At 43.2% G+C, this 21,691-nt stretch overlaps 1 protein-coding gene across 2 annotated transcripts in view; it reads left to right on the top strand.

Moving 5' to 3' along the window:
* The window catches only part of PHACTR2 (phosphatase and actin regulator 2), a 237,959-nt gene that overhangs the window by 148,753 nt on the left and 67,515 nt on the right, over positions 1 to 21,691 (top strand). For both annotated transcript variants that reach the window (XR_003941615.1, XM_030198490.1), the window contains exons 5-6: positions 9,082 to 9,276; positions 13,780 to 14,299. Coding sequence is in view for 1 of the 2 variants with exons in the window: in XM_030198490.1 (XP_030054350.1) it covers positions 9,082 to 9,276; positions 13,780 to 14,299 (715 nt within the window). In the remaining variant the exon portion in view is untranslated. The remainder of the gene's footprint in view (positions 1 to 9,081; positions 9,277 to 13,779; positions 14,300 to 21,691) is intronic.

Raw genomic sequence — 21,691 nt, 5'->3', positions numbered from 1 at the left:
TAGAAACAAAGTCTGTGGGGAGGGGGGAGGTAGGAGAGGAAATGGAGAGATGCAGGAATTTGCAGAAGACTGCAAGGGGGGGGGGGGGGGGAAGGTGCAGGGAAGAAAGAGATACTGAATTTGGCCGGCCATGAAAAAAAGAAAAATTTATATAGTGTGCTCACACATATAGTGCACAGGGTCTCCAGGCTTGAAAAAAAATGCATGTAACACACAAGTTATATACATGCCAATATGGTAAACTGAGCCCCATTATTGAAAATACTGTTTTTGTGCACTAGTATTGTCTTAATACCTTTCACAGGAACACCAATTGTGGAGTGGAGAAGTAGCCTAGTGGTTAGTGCAGTGGACTTTCATCCTGGGGAACTGAGTTCAGTTCCCACTACAGCTCCTTGTGATTCTGGGCAAGTCACTTAACCCTCCATTGCCCCTGGTACAAAATAAGTACCTGAATATATGTAAACCACTTTGAATGTAGTTGCAGAGGGGTGTGGTAGCCGTGTTAGTCCACTCTTAAGGTTATCAATAGAAATCAAACAATGTAGTTGCAAAAACCTCAGAAAGGCAATATATCAAGTCCCCTTTCCCTTTATTAAAAACAAACCAAATCATAAACTATGTAAGTTATGACCTAGGTTCAATGTGGTTGACTGCCCAACCTAGCTTGGATTTAGTCTTGCCTTATATGCATCTGGTTTCTTTACTAAGGAGCCTTTTTGATTAAACCTTAAAGCACGCTAGTGGAATTAGCTATTTTTCTGGTAGTGCCGAGCCACAGTTAAGTGTTTCATCAGAATGACCACCCTTAACTTCTGCTTCTGGCTTTCCAGAGTTGGGGGTTGAGCAGATTTCCAGGAGTCAGCAATGGCTTGCCTTGCCTCTACCAAAAATACCTTACAATTCTTGCTGAATTTTTGCCCAAAAGGATTAGATGGCTGGGCATGCCCAGCACATGTCAAAATAAGTACCTAAAGCACCACACTCTCACCTATATTTCTTAGATATAGTAGTCCTTACTGTCCTCAGCCTAAAGGGAGTCATGTACCATCGTAAAACTTTTCGATTTATTTCTTTAATACTAGCCGCCAACGAGAATTTATTAGACCTAAGGATTAAAGCCCTCCATTGATGTTCCCCCAACTCCATCCATAGAACCCTTTCCCATTCTTGCATATAAGACAAATTACTGAATTTCTGGGATACAATCGAACTGTATAAGGAGGAGATGAGACTCTGAGCTCCTTGATGCATTACCCACATTTATTCCCAGGGAGCAAAGTTCCTTGGGGCAGCAACCCCCTGCTCTTTTGTTGCATAAAATATCATATGCGCAGGTAACTGAAGAATTCCCTAGATGGTATATTAAATTCCTGCTGCCATTTTCAGAAACTTTTAACCTTACCATTTTCCGACAGATGACTGCACTGCTCCACTTCGTACCTCTCCCAATCCACCCAGCCTACCACAGAGCTCTCCTCTTTAGCCCACATCTCCCAACTGATCAAAGCTAGAACTGAAAAATCCCTTCCCTCTCCTTATGACAGAAGTAATAGGTGGTGGGTATAGGTGTTGGTTACTAAGATCCCTCCCTCAAAGTCTGTTGAGCCCACACCAAGTGGCTCAAACAGCTGGTCCCCGAAAGATGCTGTTCCATACAAATATAGCATATAGAAGCAGACTCCAGGCACCAGTTCTATGGGTGACAGGGTTGTGTAGTCTCATAACAAGCTATTAAATCAGGTACACCTAAGCCACACTCTGTTTTCGAAGGTTTAACTTCGCTATCCTGGGAAGTTTTCCATTCCATATGACCCTAAGGATATCATGTTCCCATCCCAAGAGCAGAGGGATGAGTAGGGATGTGGAAGGGTGGGCCGAGCACTGCGGCAACTCCTGTGCCAGTGTGCTGTGCCACTGGACTGCTGGTACTGCAGCTGTACTTACTGCCCCCTGTTGAGATGGCAGTAAGTTCAGCTGTGCTATTGGCAGTATTTGTCACAGTTGGCCACACATCCTCCTTCCCCTGTCACACCCAGATCCAGTCCACTTCCATGTTAGGCAACTAACGTGGCATTTTTTACCCAAAGTGCCCTGTTTTAATGCAGTAGACAGTAGCGCGGGCCTGCATTATGGTCTACCACATGGCGTCTTAGTTTCTGGGATCCATTTTTAATTATATTGACCTCCAAATTTTGCTCTCCATCAGCCAGAGCTTCCTCAGATAAAACTGTGCTAAACTTTTCTGAGGAGAAGGCCTGTTCTGTAGATTAATGATTATGGTGGTCATGTATCTGTTTCTCTTTATAGTTAATGCACTATTAGATTTATAGAATTCTGCTGTTTCATTCATTACTGTGTTAGAGCTTTCTTAAGTTTGTGGTCTTGCGTTCGCAGTCGGAAATGCCAGGCCCACAAATTCTCCAAAAAATTTATTTTGTATTTGATACAATTATTTGCCTTTCCAAATCTAAGTTCAAGGTGAGTTACGCGTTCAGGTACATAGCTTTTTTCCATGTTCAAGTACTATATAAAAATTTGTGATTATCAGATTATAGACAAAATTGTAAAGCTAATCTGCAAGGGCTACGATAGTGAGAATAATACAGATTACATCATATAAATTCACAGCATTTGAAACCTAAATTCTTGCTTGGTGGCATTTTAATCGAACCTTGTCATGCTGTCCCTTAGGGTGATGCAGAGTGACACAAGACATGGAAGCACAAGATGCTAACTAGGTGTCTAATTGAAATCATTAATGTGGATAGTATGCATCCGCATCAATTAATTTAGCAGGAAGACAAAGTTGGCATTTTAGTTGGTCAGCTTTGCCCTTTATCATTCATAGACATCTATCTATGTGTTCTGTAAAGGTCTGATTTGAATCATCTGATTTTGACAGAATGCTCAGTTCCTTAGTAACCTTAGCAGCTCTTAGCATTTGGTTGCATTAATGGCTCTTGAGAAGACCATCTGTTATGAAATATATTATACAAGCCAAATTCTGTATGAGGGGCTGGATATCTCCCCTCCATGTAAAGACCTACAAATTGGGAAAGTTGTCCCTCCGTCCTTTCCCCATTCCTTTATTTGATTGAAATTTACATTCAGATTGCACCCAAATTCAAGATGTCAGAATTGTATAGTCTTGGTAGCTCTCTCCACCCCCTGCATCTCCAAAATCTGTCAATCATCTCAGCCACAAAGATATTCTGTGCCACGGAGCTATAATCAATGTCTAACTGTTGTGTTATTCATGCCTCACCTCTTAACAAATGTAACTGTTGGTGCTCTGGTCTTTGAGAACAGACTAGAGCTTCTGGGTAAAAGACAGCATAATCTTGTTTTGACAAGAGAAAGATGTGTGATCTGATCCCATTTATAAAGCAGTTAGTTTTATAATGTGAAAGAATCCTGTGCTGCCATTTATTACCCTTGGCTCCATTTTTAGATCTCTGATGCAGACGCACTGCCCTTGTCATAGCAAGCACAATTAAGCACACATTTGGTTTAATTTGCATGTTTAATGGTGCATAAAATGCCAAATGTTATATTTAGAGTGTAAGCGTTTTGGACTGATACAAGCAATATGAAATAAATATTTAGCTGGCAGGTCCATTGCCACCAGTGTTCCGTTTCAGTAGCCACATTGGAGGGAAAAGGGCAATAGAGTATCCTCTCAAAGCCTTCATACTCACTTGCATGTTTCACATTCTGCTGTTTAAACAAATGTTATTCAGAATGCATTAACAATTGAAAGAAAGCTCTGGAATGGGGGGTCATAGGATGAAAATTTAAAAAACAGAGACTCAGGAGTTAATTAAGGAAATAGTTCTTTACAGAAAAGATGGAGGATGAGTGGAATGGCCTCCCAATGAAGGTAGAGCCTATATGTCTAGCTCCATCTCTACCTGTTTTCAAATCTATGCTAAAAACCCACCTTTTCACCACTGCTTTTGACTCCTAACCACTACTCAATTTGCCCTCCCCTTGTTCCTTCTCACCCAGTACTTCCCTTGTCCTTAATTGTTTTGTCTGTCTGTCTTATTTTTAGATTGTAAGCTCTTTTGAGCATGGACTGTCTCTTTCTATGTTGGATGTTCAGCGCTGCGTGCGTCTGGTAGCGCTATACAAATGTTAATAATAATAATATTCAGACCATGGGAGGGAGCCCAGCTAACTCTCACAGTCAGTGGTCAGCCCAGATATTTAATGCCGGGTGGTTTCCGGTGACTGGCATCGAATATCCTGGTGTCTTGTGGCCAGTTTAAATTTTAACCAACCAAGCCAATATTCAGTTTAAACCGGCTAAAGATATTCCTTGCTATTTCGGCAGCCTAATTTGGCTGCTAAACTTAGCCGGCGATGTGCTGAATATTAGCAGATAGCTGGATATGTCATGCGAAATAAACAGTTATCTGCTAAGTGCTAACCGGCAATATGCAGTGGGAGATAACTGGCCATTTCCTGCTGAGTATTGCCGGATATCCGGTTAAGTGCTATTTAACCGGTCAGGAACTGTTTCTGGCTGGTTAAATGGTTTTAAATATCAGGGGGAAAGACTATGTCTCAGTTTTAGAAAGCATGGGAGAAACATTGAAGATTCCTAAGTGAGAGGAAGGGATAGTCGAGATTAATAGCTGATATGGATGGACAGAATGGATAGACCATCTGTTCTTTATCTGCCGTCATTTTCTATGTTTGTATGTGAGCGAAAACACACATGAACGTTTCTTTCTCTATAATATCACCAAAATTCATCCTTTCCTTTCTGAGCACAGTACCAGAACCCTTATCCACACTCTTATCACCTCTTGCTTAGACTATTGCAACTTGCTTCTCACAGGTCTCTCACTAACCCATCTCTCTCCCCTTCAATCTGTTCAAAATTCTGCTGCACGACTTGTATTCCACCAGTGTGGCTATGCTCATATTAGCCCTTTCCTTAAGTCACTTCATTGGCTTCCTATCCGTGTCCGCATACAGTTCAAACTCCTCTTATTGACTTACAAGTGCATTCACTCTGCAGCTCCTCAGTACCTCTCCACTCTTATCTCTCCCTACACTCCTCCCCGGGAACTCCATTCACTGGGTAAATCTCTCTTATCTGCACCCTTCTCCATTGCTAACTCCAGACTCCGTTCCTTTTATCTTGCTGCACCGTATCCCTGGAATAGACTTCCTGAGCTGGTACATCAAGCTCCATCTCTGGCCGTCTTCAAATCTAAGCTAAAAGCCCACCTTTTTCATGCTGCTTTTAACTCCTAACCCTTACTCACTTGTTCAGCACCCATTTTTTATCATTCCCACCTTAGTAATTTTCCCTTATCCCTTATTTGTCCTGTTTGTCTGTCCTAGTTAGATTGTAAGTTCTTTCGAGCATGGACTGTGTCTTCATGTCCAGTGTACAGCGCTGCGTATGTCTAGCAGCACTTTAGAAATGGTAAGTAGTAGTAGTAGTAGGACTACTGCAACAGAATATACGCCGTCTGCAAAGTTGAAATCTTGAAAAAAACTTCAAACCGCACAAAACGCGGCAGCAAGATTAATGCTAAGAAAATCAACCTACAATAAAGTAGGACCACTACTACAAAAACTCAACTGGCTCCTAATTATGGAATGCATCTCCTTCGAAATTTGCACCGTGATTCGGTAGAATAATCCATTGTATGACCTTAACCTATATGAGAGACCTGATTGGCCTTCCAGTCAGAAACGTAAAAACAGGAGCCCGCACATACCTGAATCTCCACTACCCAAAATGCCAGAAACGTCTTTACAAGACCATTCACTTGGCAGGCTTCTCATACCAAGGAACAAAACTATGGAACGTCCTACTAAAAAACTTAAGATGCATAGGTCAATACCTCAACTTTCGCAAACATCTTGAAGTATTTTTCTTCAGAAAATTATATTATGAGGACCACAAATAATCTCATGATAACCTAGATCAATAATTGTTCTCTCAGTACCAGTCTTATACATTGGCATTTGACCTGTTATGCCCCATCCTTTGGAAGTTACCCTAGTATCATTTAGTACCCCTCACTGCATATACTCTGTATTGTCTGTTAACATCCCTATTACTAATGTAAGCCACAATGAACCAATGTAAGTTGAAATATTTTGGGATGTAAATGTTAATATAAATAAATAAATCTGTGTTAAATCAAGATTGTACCTCAGCTTTGTAAAACAACCCCTTAGTGTCTGTTTCCACTTTTTTGATAGAAGGGTCTTTTCTGAGATCTTTTCTTCCAATTTAAGTATGAAAAATGATAAAAGAAAATTATAGATGCTTTAACTTGAGATAAGCCATTTTGCATGGTATCTAGTTGCACTTTGGTCTTGGGGACTACCCACCCTCCAAATTTTTTATGATTGTTGTTAGATTTTAGGCTACCCTGGATTTCTGGTGCATTATCAGACTTGCAGCTCTGATTTTAATGGGTAGAATCTTTTGGGATGCAAGTTCAAAACCAAGACTGGCCAAAAATTCTCCCTCCTGGAACTGGGTAACTGGAATGATCCAAAGGAATAGACAGTTTAAAAGAAACCCCTCCATTTTGGTATTCAAGGCTTGAGCAATGCAGAACATTTTGGGGGGTAATTCTGTAAAGTGATTGCCAATGTTTAGGTGCCATAGGCATGTAAATGAGTCCTCTTACAGTACAGAAACAGTGCTTACCACCCTTTTAGCTAACTTTAGTAGAGAAATTAAGTTTTGGCGAAAAAATATTGATACTTCAATTTGATCTATCCACTGCCTTTGATACTGTTGATCATAATATTCTTTTAAATATTCTTGACTATTACGGAATCTGTGGAGTTGTCCTGAAATGGTTTTCTCGCTTCTTAAGATCTAGGTCATATCAAGTCAAACAATCAGTTGTACTTTCTTCCACTTGGTCTCCTGGCTGTGGGATCCCTCAAGGTTCTCCTCTTTCCTCCATCTTGTTTAACATTATGATGATACCTCTTGCTCATCTTTTAGAAAAACATGGTCTTTCGACATACATATATGCTGATAATGTCACCATGTATATCCCATTCTCTAAGGAATTACTTGAAATAGCTCACATGATTAGTCTAGGGATAAAACTTATGGAATCATGGGCTTCTAATTTCAAACTAAAACTCAATATGGATAAAATTAAATTTCTAATTATAACTAACCCTCACCATCCTATAAATCTTAGTAACTTTACTATTAAGAACAAAACCTATTTCCTTGACTCATCAATGAAAATCTTGAGAGTCACAATAGATTGTTTCCTCACCCTTGAAAACCAAGTCAAATTGACCTCGAGTGTCTTTCACTCACTTTGGAAGCTAAAGAGTTTGAGGCCATTTATCTCTAAATCTGTTTTTCATACTTTGGTTCTATCTCTTGTCCTCACCAAATTCAACTATTGCAGTTCCATCTATGCTGGTCTTAAAGGTGGTCTTTTCAAAAAATTACAAACAGCTCAAAATACTTCTGCTCGTCTTATATGTAGATCTCCTCGCTTCACCAAAGCCACTCCACCTCTATATGAGCTACACTGGTTACCAATATCTTTCAAATTACATGTTTTCATTTACCAAATTCTGTTTGGTCAAGCCCCATCATATATGAACAATCTCATTGTATTACCCCCTCGTAATGCTGTTTCATCATCTAGAGAATATCTTACATTTCCCTATCTGTAAAAATGTGATATATAAAACCACTTTATTAATTTCTCCTATCAAGGCACTAATATTTGGAATTCTCTTCCTAAATCAATCACGTTTACAGATAATTACCTAACTTTTAGAAGTGTTCTAAAAACCCATTTCTTCAGTCTGGCCTTTCTGAATACAAAGAACTCTATTTGAATTATATCCACACCCTTTTCTTAATCTCGTTTCCCATCTAGTCCTGCCTAATTATGCTCTCACCTATCCACCCTTAGTTATTTGTTTATCCTTGAGATAGTCTAAATCCCTGGTTACTTACTGCACATGTATTCATTTGCTTCTTGAGCTTATTGTAATTTGTGTTATATTTTGTACATTATTATGTTTTATTCACTTTGTTTGTTTGTAAGCCACATTAAACTTGAATCTATTTCGGGCTAATGGGTATAAATGTCATAAATAAATAAATAAATAAATATATATATATGTGTGTGTGTACATAGATGTATAAATGCCAAACTTTTGGCTACATGCTATTCCATAAAATGGTGCTTAAATATGAAGGGATGAACTTTGAAAGTAGGCATGCACATGGGCAGTCTCTGGGCAGAATGTAGGCAGGGTGCACATTTATCAACGTAAATTTTAGAACACTATAATTTATCCATGTTTTCCAGCTCTACGGCTGGCGTAAGTGCTCACGTCTAAATTATACAGACATAGCTAACCTGTTACACTAATATTCTATACAGGAAACTAGGCACCTCCTTTCCTTCACAAAATAGGTGCCACATAGGCGCCCCCTACTGTTAGAAAATTACCCTCACATTGTGTGTGTTGTCCTCTACTGTTTAAAAAATTGCCCTCACGTTGTGTGTGTTGTCCTCTACTGTTTAAAAAATTGCCCTCACATTGTGTGTGTTGTCCTCTACTGTTTAAAAAATTGCCCTCACATTGTGTGTGTTGTTGTTTGTTACATTGTGGTGTCTGTGTCAGCAGGTCTCTTTGTTCACTTTCTTTGTAGAGAACAATAAGCGCTGCCCTGAAGTCCAGCAGGCTCCTACTGTGCCTCAGCCCATCCCCCCAAAAGCAACCCCTTCTAAAAATGTAGGGTCTGCTTCCAGCCATAAGAAAGATGGTGCCCCGGGTAAAAAACCCTCCAAGGGTACTGTTAAGCAGCCTCCTGCCCCTCCTCCTCCCAAGTCAACAAAACGAGGTATGACTCGAGAAACCGGTGAGTGTACACGCCAGGCTGGTGGGGTTGTTGCATGACCTTGGGAGTGTTTATTTGAGGTTTGAATCTTTAATTCTTCTCTGTTTCTTTGATAATAAATTCTGACAAAAATGAAAGCTGTTGTCTGACTTCCGATTTTTTTTGCTACTAGCTCCTTTAGTTCCTTTTCTTTTTCTTTACAGAGAACACTGAAAATTGCCCAGGAGCACAAGCGTCTCAGTCTAAAACCAAAAAAGCTGCTGTGTCTTCTAAAAATGCTTCCACCACTGGCCATAAGAAGGATGAATCAGCCACTAAAAAGATCCCCAAGGGTGGTGGCAAGCAGCCTCCAGCCCCTCCTCCCAAGCCAACAGGTCGTGGAGGGACACGAGACGCTGGTGAGTACTCCTGAAGGAGTCCTTGGGTCCTGTGTTGCTTTCTTTAGTCTTATTACATTACAGCTTCTCGTACTGGCGACTTGGTGCTACTTTACCTACACTTGGGATCGAGAGTAGTTCTAGGCCTATTGAATCTGCCTAGAGCAGGCAATAGAAATAGGCAAACCAGGTCAGAGGCTCTTACTCTCAGCAGGTGACATCAATCCCAATCCTGGCCCTCCTCACCAACTATTATCCCAACTCTACAGATCTCACCGTGACCTCTCTAACCTCATCTCTATTCCTCTACTCCCCCTCCTCTTCTCTGCCCTTCTCTTGCGCCCTATGGAATGCCCGCTCTATCTGTAACAAACTCCCCTATATCCAGGACCTCTTTATCTCGCGTCACCTCCATCTGCTCGCCATAACAGAAACCTGGCTCTGCCCTGATGACTTTGCTTGAGTCGCAGCCCTCTGCCATGGCGGTTATCTTTTTTCACGTACTCCTCGCCCTGCTGGTCGCGGGGGCGGTGTTGGACTACTTTTCTCTCCCTCCTCCAGATTTCAACCCCTTCTTCCACCTCAATCTCACTGTTTTTCCTCCTTTGAAGTCCACTCTATCCGCCTTTTCTCTCCTCTGCCTCTTCGAATAGCGGTCATTTATCGTCCCCCTGATAAGTCCCTTTCATCCTTTCTCAGTGACTTTGATGCCTGGCTTGCCTTCTTCCATGATCCTTCCTCCCCCTCTCTCATCCTTGGTGACTTTAATATTCCTGCTAATGATCCTTCCAACTCTTATATTTCCAAGTTACTCGCTTTAACATCCTCCTTTAATCTCCAACTATGCTCCATCTCCCCCACTCATCAAAATGGTCACTGTCTTGATCTCATCTTCTCCTCCAACTGTTCACCCTCTAGTTTCCTTGCCTCTGATCTTCCCCTCTCTGATCACCATCTTATAACTTTCACACTTAAATCTCCTCCCTCCCAATCCCGTCCTATTTTATCTAATTTATCTAGGAATCTTCACGATAATGACCCTTCATCTCTATCCTCCCATGTTTCAAACCTCCTGTCTACTGTGGCACCATCCACATCTGTCAACGAGGCTGTTTCTTCTTACAACAATACTCTATCCTCTGCCTTAGACACTCTTGCACCTTTGATGACCCGCCCTATAAGGCGTACAAAACCTTTTTCAGTAGTAGCACAAGGTGATTTACATTCAGGTACAGTAGTTATTTTCCTATCCCAGAAGAGCTTACAATCTAAGGGGCCCTTTTACTAAGCTGTGCTAAAAGGGGCCATGTGCTATGATTAGCACATGGGTTTCCCTGCACGCTGTGGCCACTTTTAGCTTGGCTACATTTCCATTTTTCCCATTTATGGCTAGGTGCTAATTTCCAAATTAGCGCATGGCCATTAGCGCGTGAGCCCTTACCGATACCTATTTAGTAGGTGGAAAGGGCTAACTCGTTAGCCATACACTAATCGGCTGGCATGTGACAATGTAGCTACGCTAACTGATTAGCTCTGGGCATGCCTACTCTCCACCCCCCAAACATGCCCCCTGCTTTTTAGCACCAGGGAAGCATGTTCAGATGCCTGAATTACCGCATGGCACCTGAGCGCGCCCCACGCTAGTGCATTTTGGCTCATGGGAAGCATGCGGTGGTGCTTACTGCTGCTTAGTAAAAGAACCCCTAAGTCTGTACCTGAGGCAATGGAAAGAGAAAATTTTTCTTCACTCAACGTGTAATTAAACTCTGGAATTTGTTGCCAGAGAATGTGGTAAAGGCAGTTAGCTTAGCGGGGTTTTAAAAAGGTTTGGACGGCTTCCTAAAGGAAAAGTCTATAGACCATTATTAAAATGGACTTGGGGAAAATCCACTGCTTATTTCTGGGATAAGCAGAATAAAATATTTTGTACTTTTTTGGGATCTTGCCAGGTATTTGTGACCTAGATTGGCCACTGTTGGAAACAGGATGCTGGGCTTGATGAACCTTCAGTCTGTCCCAGTATAGCATTACTTATGGACTTGTATACTAACTAGCCCAAGATCCCAAGGAGCAGCAGCGGGATTTGAACCAGGCTTCCTTGGTTGTCAGCCCAGTGCTCCATCCACCAGATTACTGCTCTCCATACCTTATTCAACTATACGTAGAATTTGCTTTCAACCTAGTCACCCACTTATTTCTCTGTTTCTTTATAGAATAGGCTTAAAATAGGCACGTGCAAATCGTCTTATCCTAGGCACATAAGTAGATGCTTAACACCTGGAAATGGTCTCTTTTAGAATACTGACTAGCAAAAAGGTTTATGTGCCATGCTTTGATGGTGTGTACTTTGCCAGTAGGCGTGTGCACGAGTGGACTTTGGTCGCATTGCACATGTCCTGCGTGTGTGTGTGTAAATTGTAGAATACTCTTATTTATGTGCATTCATGCAAACATCTCACTGCAAAAATAACAAAGAGAGTCCAAAATCTCCTGCAAAAAAACAAGAAAACAACAAAACAAGCGGAAGGTATCCAGAAGGACCAGACTGAAGCCACAGATGTTGGAAACCAGAATAATTTATTATAACCCAACATGGTCCGTGTTTCGGCCAAAAAGGCCTTCTTCAGGGGTCTTCAGACTGGCTTATACTGGTATTCCTCCAAAAAGGATCTCACAAAAGTGAGACGATCTATGGGATGCCATTTACCAGTCCTGAAAACTGCTGATTCTGAAAACGAGACAGATATTAAAAGGAATATAATACAGTTGTCATCGAGCAAGCTTTTTTTTTGCTTTTTTTTTTTGTTCCGTTTGGGAACAAAAAAAAGCTTGCTCGATGACAACTATATTATATTCCTTTTAATATCTGTCTCGTTTTCAGAATCAGCAGTTTCCAGGACTGGTAAATGGCATCCCATAGATCGTCTCACTTTTGTGAGATCCTTTTTGGAGGAATACCAGTATAAGCCAGTCTGAAGACCCCTGAAGAAGGCCTTTTCGGCCGAAACACGGACCGTGTTGGGTCGTAATAAATTATTTTGGTTTCCAACATCTGTAACATCTCACTGCAGGCATTTACACCATGTACAGGGCTCTGCCGCTCGTGCTAGTGGCTGCCAGTTCTGTGTTTGCATTACAGGTTTCAAACCTTTTCCTTTTGGATCTGTCTTGTGATAGCTATGTGGAATCAGTATCAGTTTCTTTTACAAATAAGATATGTACACCACTATGATGTCATATGAATGGCAGCATAACAAATATACAGAATGAATGAGTGAATGAATAAATGAAAAAGAATTCTGTCTACTTTTATTTATTTACTAGGAAAAAATGCCCGTTTCTGAGCGGAATGAAACGGGCGCTAGCAAGGGGCCCCCTCCCTCCGTCCCTCGAAGCTACTTGCCTTGTTCGCTGTGGGCCGTTTCGGCCCTCGAGTGTCAATAGCTCCGCCCTCGACGTCATGACGTTTTGACGCGTCATGACGTTTTGACGCGAGGGCGGTGCAGACACTCCAGGGCACACCGGATATCTTGGGCGCTTCAACTTCCGTGGAGGCTTCAGAACGTTGGGGTTGCCTTTTATATATATAGATTAATTTGTAATATTTATATCCCACATTTTCCCACCCATTAGCAGGCTCAATGTGGCTTACAAAATACCATAAAGGCGAACGTCAAGTCTGATAGGGGTAAACAAATACAGATTGAAATAGGGATCAGGTAAGGTTACGGCATAAGGTACAATAAGGGTCAACGATAATAAGGAATATATAATGTCCAATACGATCTAAGGTTATGTTGTGTTGCAGAGTTGAAGCATTTAAGTAGGGTCAGTGGGATAGGCCTTGTAAAACAGGTAAGTCTTTAATGATCTCCTGAAGTTAAGATGGTTGTAAATCGTTTTCACAGACTAGGCTTCAACCAGCATCTATAGTACCCAGCCTGTTATAGCGCACTACTCTCTTTGGGGGAAAATTCTGTAACAGGGTACCAACTGGGGCATGATAGGGCCTTATTCTATAAAGGAATACTAGTGCAGCTGGGTATTAACATGCATCACATTTAGGTGTGAGTATTTAAGATGGCCATCGAACTGGTGCAAGTGTGAATACCTCAGTGCAACAGCTCCACACGCAACTTACAGTATTTTGTAACTAATAATGGGTGGAAGTGAGAGTCCCACTTTATGTCCCAGTCATGCTCTGCTGCTGTCAGTTAAGAGGGTATTTGCAACTTTCCCTTTTGTTTGGATGGATTATCTGCTGTGGGGTTGGGGGGATGGGGTTCCTTATGGGGGGGTTGGACTTTGTGGGATGACTTTGTTATTGCTGATTTGATTACATGCTGAAAAGGTACAGTATGTTATTGGCTATGAACATTAAGAATTAGGTTTTTTATATTTGTTTTACCTTGTTTTTGCAGAAATTATAAAGTTTAAACAGAGGGTATTTACAGAGTAGCATGCATAAGTGTACACGTACATATATAAATATTAGTATTCTGTTTCTTTGCTCTCCTTTCCCAGTTGGCTCTTCTCACGTTAAGAAAGCATCATCGCAGTCATCTTCAAACACCACATCTCGCACAAAGGCCTCAAAGGACCAAGCTTCCAGCAAATCAGGATCATCAGGGACTTCAAAGGCCAAAAGAAGCCCTGGCAAGCAACTGGTAGCTCAGGCTGACAAGGCTAAAACGTCTTCCTCAAAGACGGCAGAAGACGGTTCAAAACCGCAGGCGAAAAGTAATAAACCAGAGAAGGCTCGGCTTCTGCTCCCCAGCACTGGAGACACAGCACTACAGCAGACCCACTCCACAGAAGAGCAGAGCACACCCTGTGCAGAGGTTGCTGCATCCCACCTAGACAATCAGCCGAGTCCTTCAGTGGACACACAAGAGATTGAAGAGATTAGCATCAAGGTGGTTGTATCTGCTACAGACACGGACTCTAGCCAACATGTCCCAGTCCATCAGGAAATGGATAGTACAAAGCAAACCAACTTGGACCCAGATGGTAGTGAGAGCAACAGTGAAGAGAAGACATCTTGGTAAGACTTTAATAAGGGTTACTTTATGTTGTGCCATATAATATGGTATATACCAAGAAGCACTATCACCTTCCTCCAAAAAAGGCCCGTAGCATCAAAATACTTATTTTTCTCCACTAGGGTGTCAATTCGTAACATTTTGTAGTCTCATTCTGCACAGTGTTTTGGCCCTTGGAAAGCAAATAAATTGAAGAATTTGAGAAGTATTCCAAGTGGTCAAAAAGATACTCTGCACAGTCATTAAAGAGTTTGTTTCCATACATTTCCTGTGTCCTATTTTAGGTGTTGGTGACAGTACGGGAGTAATTTTATAAAGCATCTTCTGCATATTTTAAACACAGAAGATGGCTCTTGTGAAATTTGTGGGAATATATGCATGTATAAGGAGCATACGTACTTGTATGGAAACTCTACGGACGCATTTCTGAGGGCATAGTTTGGGCAGGGTTGTACATACATAGAGAAGATGCACACATGGGACGGGGGTAAAGTTGTGTGAGAATATGCACAGTTGAGGATTATTATAGGGCCTATTTTATAAAGGAAACTTAATACACAAAGTAGGCCTGATATGTCCACACTTCAGTAACCTAAATACAACACCAAAGTGGACAAAAGTAATTCACTAAATCACTAGTTAATTCAGCCCTTTGCAATAAAAACAGGTCAGAGCAGAATCTTACAGTGACCATTTCAATCACTGACCAAAAACCTCCTCCGTCCTTATCTTCAAAACACACTGTTTTTTCCTTTTTTTTTTAATCAAGTTTTAGTGCAAAAATTATTTCAAAAGGGTACAAGTCTCTTATATCAGTACTTCTTTCATTCTTAAATTATAAGCTTACAATGGCAGCTGACATAAATAGTTGCAGTGACACTTATCTGAAACTATTGAATCCTGACAGGCACCCGTTTCGCTAGTGCTTCTTCAAGGGATAAAAGCCAGCAGTTACAATTGAAAAGGGCTGAGATAACTAGTGCAGTCTGAGAACTTTTCCTCCTACCGCTAGTGTTATGGAGGGGCATAATCGAAAGGGGCGCCCAAGTTTTCCTGAGGACGTCCTCGCAGGACATCCAGGCAAAGGGGCGGGGAAACTCGTATTATCGAAACAAGATGGGCGTACATCTTTCGTTTCGATAATACGGCCGGGGACGCCCAAATCTGGAAATTAAGGTCGACTTTAGAGATGGTCGTCCCCGCTTTCGGAGATAATGGAAACCGAGGACGACCATCTCAGAAACGACCAAGTCAAAGCCATTTGGTTGTGGGAGGAGCCAGCATTTGTAGTGCACTAGTCTCCCTCACATGTCAGGACACCAACCCTAGGGGTGTCTGCAGTGGACTTCAGAAATTGCTCCCAGGTACAAAGCTCCCTTACCTTGTGTGCTGAGACCCCCAAAACCCACTCCCCTCAACTGTACACCACTACCATAGCCCTTAGGGGTGAAGGGGGGCACCTACATGTGGGTACAGTGGGTTTCTGGTGTGTTTTGGAGGGCTCGCATTTTCCACCACAAGTGTAACAGGTAGGGGGGGAATGGGCCTTTGTCTGCCTGTCTGAAGTGCACTGCACCCACTAAAACTGCTCCAGGGACCTGCATACTGCTGTCATGGAGCTGGGTATGATATTTGAGGCTGGCATAGAGGCTGGAAAAAATATTTAAAAAAAAAGATTTTTGAGGGTGAGAGGGGGTTAGTGACCACTGGGGGAGTAAGGGGGGGTCATCCCCGATTCCCTCCGGTGGTCATCTGGTCATTTAGGGCACCTTTTTGTGGCTTAGTCGTAAAAAAAAAGGACCAAATAAAGTCGTTCAAGTGTTCATCAGGGTTGCCTTCTTTCCATTATCGGTCGAGGACACCCATGTGTTAAGCACACCCTAGTCAGAAGCGTAGCCAGGTGGGGCGCAGGGGCCTAAACAGCTGATGAGAAAAAATGGAGCCTATGCGCGGCCTCAACCCAATAAATATAAGTATTTTATTTTTCTTTTCGTATTTCTTCTGACCGCGCTCTCCGTCCGCGAGGTCACTTCACTTTTATTTCCTGAAGCATTCTCCCTCCAGCACCGGCGATTCACGGTCAGCCTGCCAGCATTGGGGCTTCTTCTCCTCAGGCGCATCCCACCTCTGCGGAAAACAGGAAGTTGCAGTAGGCGGGACGCACCTGAGGAGAAGAAGCCCTGACGCTGGCAGGCTGACCGTGAATCGCCGGTGCTGGAGGGAGAATGCTTCAGGAAATAAAAAGTGAGCATGCAGATGGGAGAGACAGCGAAGAGAGGGTGAAGCCAATTTACTCACCCCCCCCCCCCCCCCCCCCCGCGCACCGTTCAGTTCAAAGCAAGCAAGGAGTAAAGGGGAGGAGGAGGAGATAGGGACACGGGCAGTACTGGAAAGGGGGAAGGAGATAGGGACACAAAGAAGGCACTACTGGAAAGGGGAAGGAGATAGGGACACAAAGAGGGCACTACTGGAAAGGGGGAAGGAGATAGGGACACAAAGAGGGCACTACTGGAAAGGGGGAAGGAGATAGGGACACAAAGAGGGCACTACTGGAAAGGGGAAGGAGATAGGGACACAGAGGGGCACTACTGGAAAGGGGAAGGAGTTAGGGACACAGAGGGGCACTACTGGAAAGGGGGAAGGAGATAGGGACACAAAGAGGGCACTACTGGGAAGGAGATAGGGACACAAAGAGGGCACTACTGGAAAGGGGGAAGGAGATAGGGACACAAAGAGGGCACTACTGGGAAGGAGATAGGGACACAAAGAGAGCACTACTGGAAAGGGGGAAGGAGATAGGGACACAAAGAGGGCACTACTGGAAAGGGGAAGGAGATAGGGACACAGAGGGGCACTACTGGAAAGGGGAAGGAGTTAGGGACACAGAGGGGCACTACTGGAAAGGGGAAGAGGAGATAGGGACACAAAGAGGGCACTACTGGAAAGGGGATGGAGATAGGGACACAAAGAGGGCACTACTGGGAAGGAGATAGGGACACAAAGAGAGCACTACTGGAAAGGGGAAGGAGATAGGGACACAGAGGGGCACTATTGAAAAGGGGAAGAGGAGATAGGGACACAGAGGGGCACTACTGGAAAGGGGAAGGAGATAGGGACACAGAGGGGCACTATTGAAAAGGGGAAGAGGAGATAGGGACACAGAGGGGCACTACTGGAAAGGGGAAGGAGATAGGGACACAGAGGGGCACTATTGAAAAGGGGAAGAGGAGATAGGGACACAAAGAGGGCACTACTGGAAAGGGGAAGGAGATAGGGACACAAAGAGGGCACTACTGGAAAGGGGGAAGGAGATAGGGACACAAAGAGGGCACTACTGGAAAGGGGAAGGAGATAGGGACACAGAGGGGCACTACTGGAAAGGGGAAGAGGAGATAGGGACACAGAAGGCACTACTGGAAAGGGGGGAGTAGATAGTGTCACAGAGAAGGCACTACTGAAAAGGGGAGGGGACAGAGGGGCACCACTGGAAGGGGTATATGGGGTCAATGGTGAAAAAGGGGTGAGATGGGGACAAAGAGGTAATACTGGAAAAGAGGGAAGATGGTAACAGGGGTAATGCTGGGAAGATGGGGACACAGGACAATGTTAGAAAAAGTGAGAGGTGGGGGCACCAGGACAGCAGATGCTAGAAAGGGGGAGATGAGGAGACCAGGTAGGCTTGTGCTGAAAAGGGGGGGGAGATGGGGACACAGAAAGGGCAGATGCTGAACTTGGGGGCAGGATAGGGACAAGGGACACAGAAGGGAGATGCTGGACAGGACAAATAGTGGTGCAGAGGAAAAAATGATGGTGCACTTGGAGACAGTTGTAGAGAAGGAAAGGAAGAAGAAAGAGGCGAGAGAAGAAATGGAAAGGTAAATCTGGAAAAGAATTTGTAAGGCTGACTCATGGAACATGGAAAAAAAGACTATTCCCAGGCAACAAAGGTAGAACCAAATTAGTTTTATTTAATACTTTGTAAGCACTGAGATGTACCTGCTTTGTAAAATGTACATTTTTTATATTTTTATTTTGCAAAGTACAGGAGAAAATGCATTTCTGTCTCTTTTTTTTACCAGTATAGCACTGTTTAGAGTCTGGTTTCCTTGGGCAGGGGGTCTCTATTTCAATGGTTGTTTTTTTTTTGTTTTTGTTTTTTTTTTGGGGGGGGGGGGTTGTGGCTCCCTATTCTGCATTAGATTGGTAGCATGGAATGTTGTCACAATTTGGGTTTCTGCCAGGTGCTTGTGACCTGGGTTGGCCACATTGGAAACAGGATACTGGGCTAGATGGACCATTGGTCTGACCCAGTATGGCTACTCTTATGTTATATAGATGAGGGTCTGTCCATGTTCTGCATGTGTGACTGAGGTGAAGGATTCTGCCAGCATGTAGTATCTGTGTAGGAATGAGTAATGGTGCAGCTTGTTCCAGTTTCCCAATAGTAGGTATATTGATGCTCCAGAGCCCAGTGTAATATATATAGCACTGTCTTCTGATAGGTGGTTTAGGGCTGTTATGGTGTGGTAAGTTTTGTGTTCTTGGGCACTCCTGGAGTACCCCCTTGCCAGTCAGGTTTTCAGGATATCCACAATAAATATGCATGACATTGATTTGCATATACTGCCTCCATTACATGCAAATCTTTTTCATGCAGATTCATTGTGGATATCCTGAAAACCTGAAATGGCAAGGGGGTACTCCAGGACCACCTAGGGAAACACTTCTCTAGGTCTCACTGTAATATTTATAGCATTGTCTTTTCATAGGTGGGTTAGGGCTGTTTTGGTGTGGTAAGTTTTCAGTATAGGTTGTGGGTGTCTTTTTGCAGGGGTTTGTGTTATTTCACAAAGTGTCTAGCCCTATTTGAAAGTAGGCTCTGGGGCAAGGGCCACCAAGGTCACGCAAGATAAAAATGCTCAAGACTAGTGTTCTTCATATCCTGTAGAGCCACCACACAAACAAAAGCCCATCTGATTTAAACAAGGTGTCTAGCAGTGGAAGGACTGCGTGTGCTATTCCTGAGGTGATGGTCACGATTTGAATATTTTTATTTGAAGTTAAGAAGACAGGTTGCCTGCTGTGGCCAGTCCAGGGACCTCTTCTGCGTCCTGCCTACTGATGTAACTTACTGTTTCCTTGTAGGCAGGACGCAACAGAGACAGCCTGTATTAATCATTGCCCGCCAACAACACAGACACTGCTGTCTAGCTGACAACATCTGGCGCCTATTTTGTAAAAGTCTGCTCCCCCTGAGATCAAAACCTGGCTACGCCTCTGGCCCTAGACCCACGTTCGCTACACCTCCAACATGCCCCCATGAACTTTGGTCGTCCCTGTGACGGAAAGCAGTTGAGGACACCCAAAATCGGCTTTCGATTATGCCGATTTGTGCGACCCTGTGAGAAGGACGCCCATCTTGCGATTTGTGTCGAAAGATGGGCGTCCTTCTCTTTCGAAAATAAACCTGATAGTGAACTACTTTTGTCAACTTTGGTGTTCTGTTTTATAAAGACACATAGGCGCCTTTGTTTACTTTATAAAAGAGGTGAATCTTTTGAAAAATTTATAGGCACCCTGTAAATTAACCCCCAAGAATGCAACTTTAGCAGTCCAGAAAATATTGTAAGGTTCATGCATATAGGGGCCCTTCTTCGAAGCTGCGCCAAAAAGTGGCCTGCGGTAGTTTGGACATGTGAAATTGGCATGTGCTGGGCCATTTTTTACCGTGTGGAGAAAAAGGCCTTTTTGTAAATGGGGCAGTAAATGGCTGTGCACTAATATGAAAAGTAGCACACATCTGTTTACTGCCTGAGTCCTTAATGCCACCTATTTACTTGACTGAAAGGGCTGACGTGATACTCATGTGGTAATCAGGTAGTGCGTGCCAATGTGGCTGCGCTGCCCATTACCACTGGAAACACACACCCTCCTTCCCCCCCCCCCCCCCCCCCCCCCCCCCCCCCCCGCAGTAGAAAATAGAAACTTTGGAATTACCACCGGGCACCTGTGCTACCCTGACAGTAGTGTTGATTCAGCGCATGCTACCCACATGTTAGCCCTACCGAAGCTTAGTAAAAGGGCTCCATAGTACTTAAGTTGAACATATACTATGGGCTTGAGAGAGGGTTCTGTGCTCTCTTGGTTTAGCAAGTTGCTGGTTGAAAGATCATAGTCTGTTAAAAAAAAAAAAGAGGATGGTAAATTGTTACACACTTGAAACCTCCTTGTGGGGTCCCCCAGGACTCCTCACTTTCTCCTTTACTTTTTAACATCTTTATGGGATCTGTTTACTAAGTTGCAGTAAGCTCTAACGCATGCCAACTGCAAGCTAAAAGTCACTACAGTGGAACGCACTCAGGTGTTCTGTGGTAGTTTGGAAATCAGCACATACTACCCACACACTAAACATAAAATAAGATCATAAGAGTAGCCATATTGGGTCAGACCAATGGTCCATCTAGCCCAGTATTCTGTTTTCCAAACAGTGTCCAAGCCAGGTCACAAATACCTAGCAGAAACCCAAATCGTGGCAATACTCCATACTACAAGTCCCAGGGCAAGTAGTTGCTTCCCATGTGTCTGTGCGAATAGCAGACTATGGACTTTCCTCCAGGAATTTGTCCAAGCCTTTTTAAAACCCAGATACACTAACTGCTGTTACCACATCCTCCGGAAAAGAGTTCCAGAGCTTAACTATTCATTGAGTGAAAAAATATTTCCTCCTATTTGTTTTAAAAGTATTTCCATGTAACTTCCTTGAGTGTCCCCTAGTCTTTCTACTTTTGGAACGAGTAAAAAAAATGGATTTACTACTACTCGTTCTACACCACTCAGGATTTTGTAGACCTCAATCATATCTCCCCACATCCATCTCTTTTCCAAGCTGAAGAGCCCTAACCTCTTTAGCCTTTCCTCATATGAGAGGAGATCTATACCCCTTTATCATTCTGGTCGCTCTTCTTTTTTAGTGCAGGGGGCATGTTTAGCGCAGGGCACGCCTACTCTCCACCTCCAATCGGGTAGCGTGGGTAAACTACTGCGTTCTGCCCGATTAGTGCGGGATCCCTTACCGCCTCAGTAAGGGCTCATGTGCTAATGGCCACGTGCTAATTGGGAAAATAAGGCATTGCCCCTTTTAGCGTGGCTTAGTAAAAGGGCCCCTATGTTGCAAGTCTTTTTTTTTCCCCTTTGGGCAGTTTTTCAGCGGCTTAAGTTGAACGCATCAAAAACTAATATTCTTTGGTTTGGAAAGAATATTACATTATTGCCAGGATCTATTACTTTTATCATGTGGCGATGTTTTACCCATTAGGATTTTGGGAATATTTCTTGATTCTACATTATCTTTTGATTTGCAAGTGTAGAAACGTTTCCTACATCCTTCATAGATT

The sequence above is a fragment of the Microcaecilia unicolor genome, chromosome 3 (assembly GCF_901765095.1).
Source record: "Microcaecilia unicolor chromosome 3, aMicUni1.1, whole genome shotgun sequence".
Taxonomy (NCBI): Eukaryota; Metazoa; Chordata; class Amphibia; order Gymnophiona; family Siphonopidae; genus Microcaecilia; species Microcaecilia unicolor.
The sequence above is the reverse complement of the archived record's forward strand: the minus strand, read 5'-3'. Positions and strand labels throughout refer to the sequence as shown.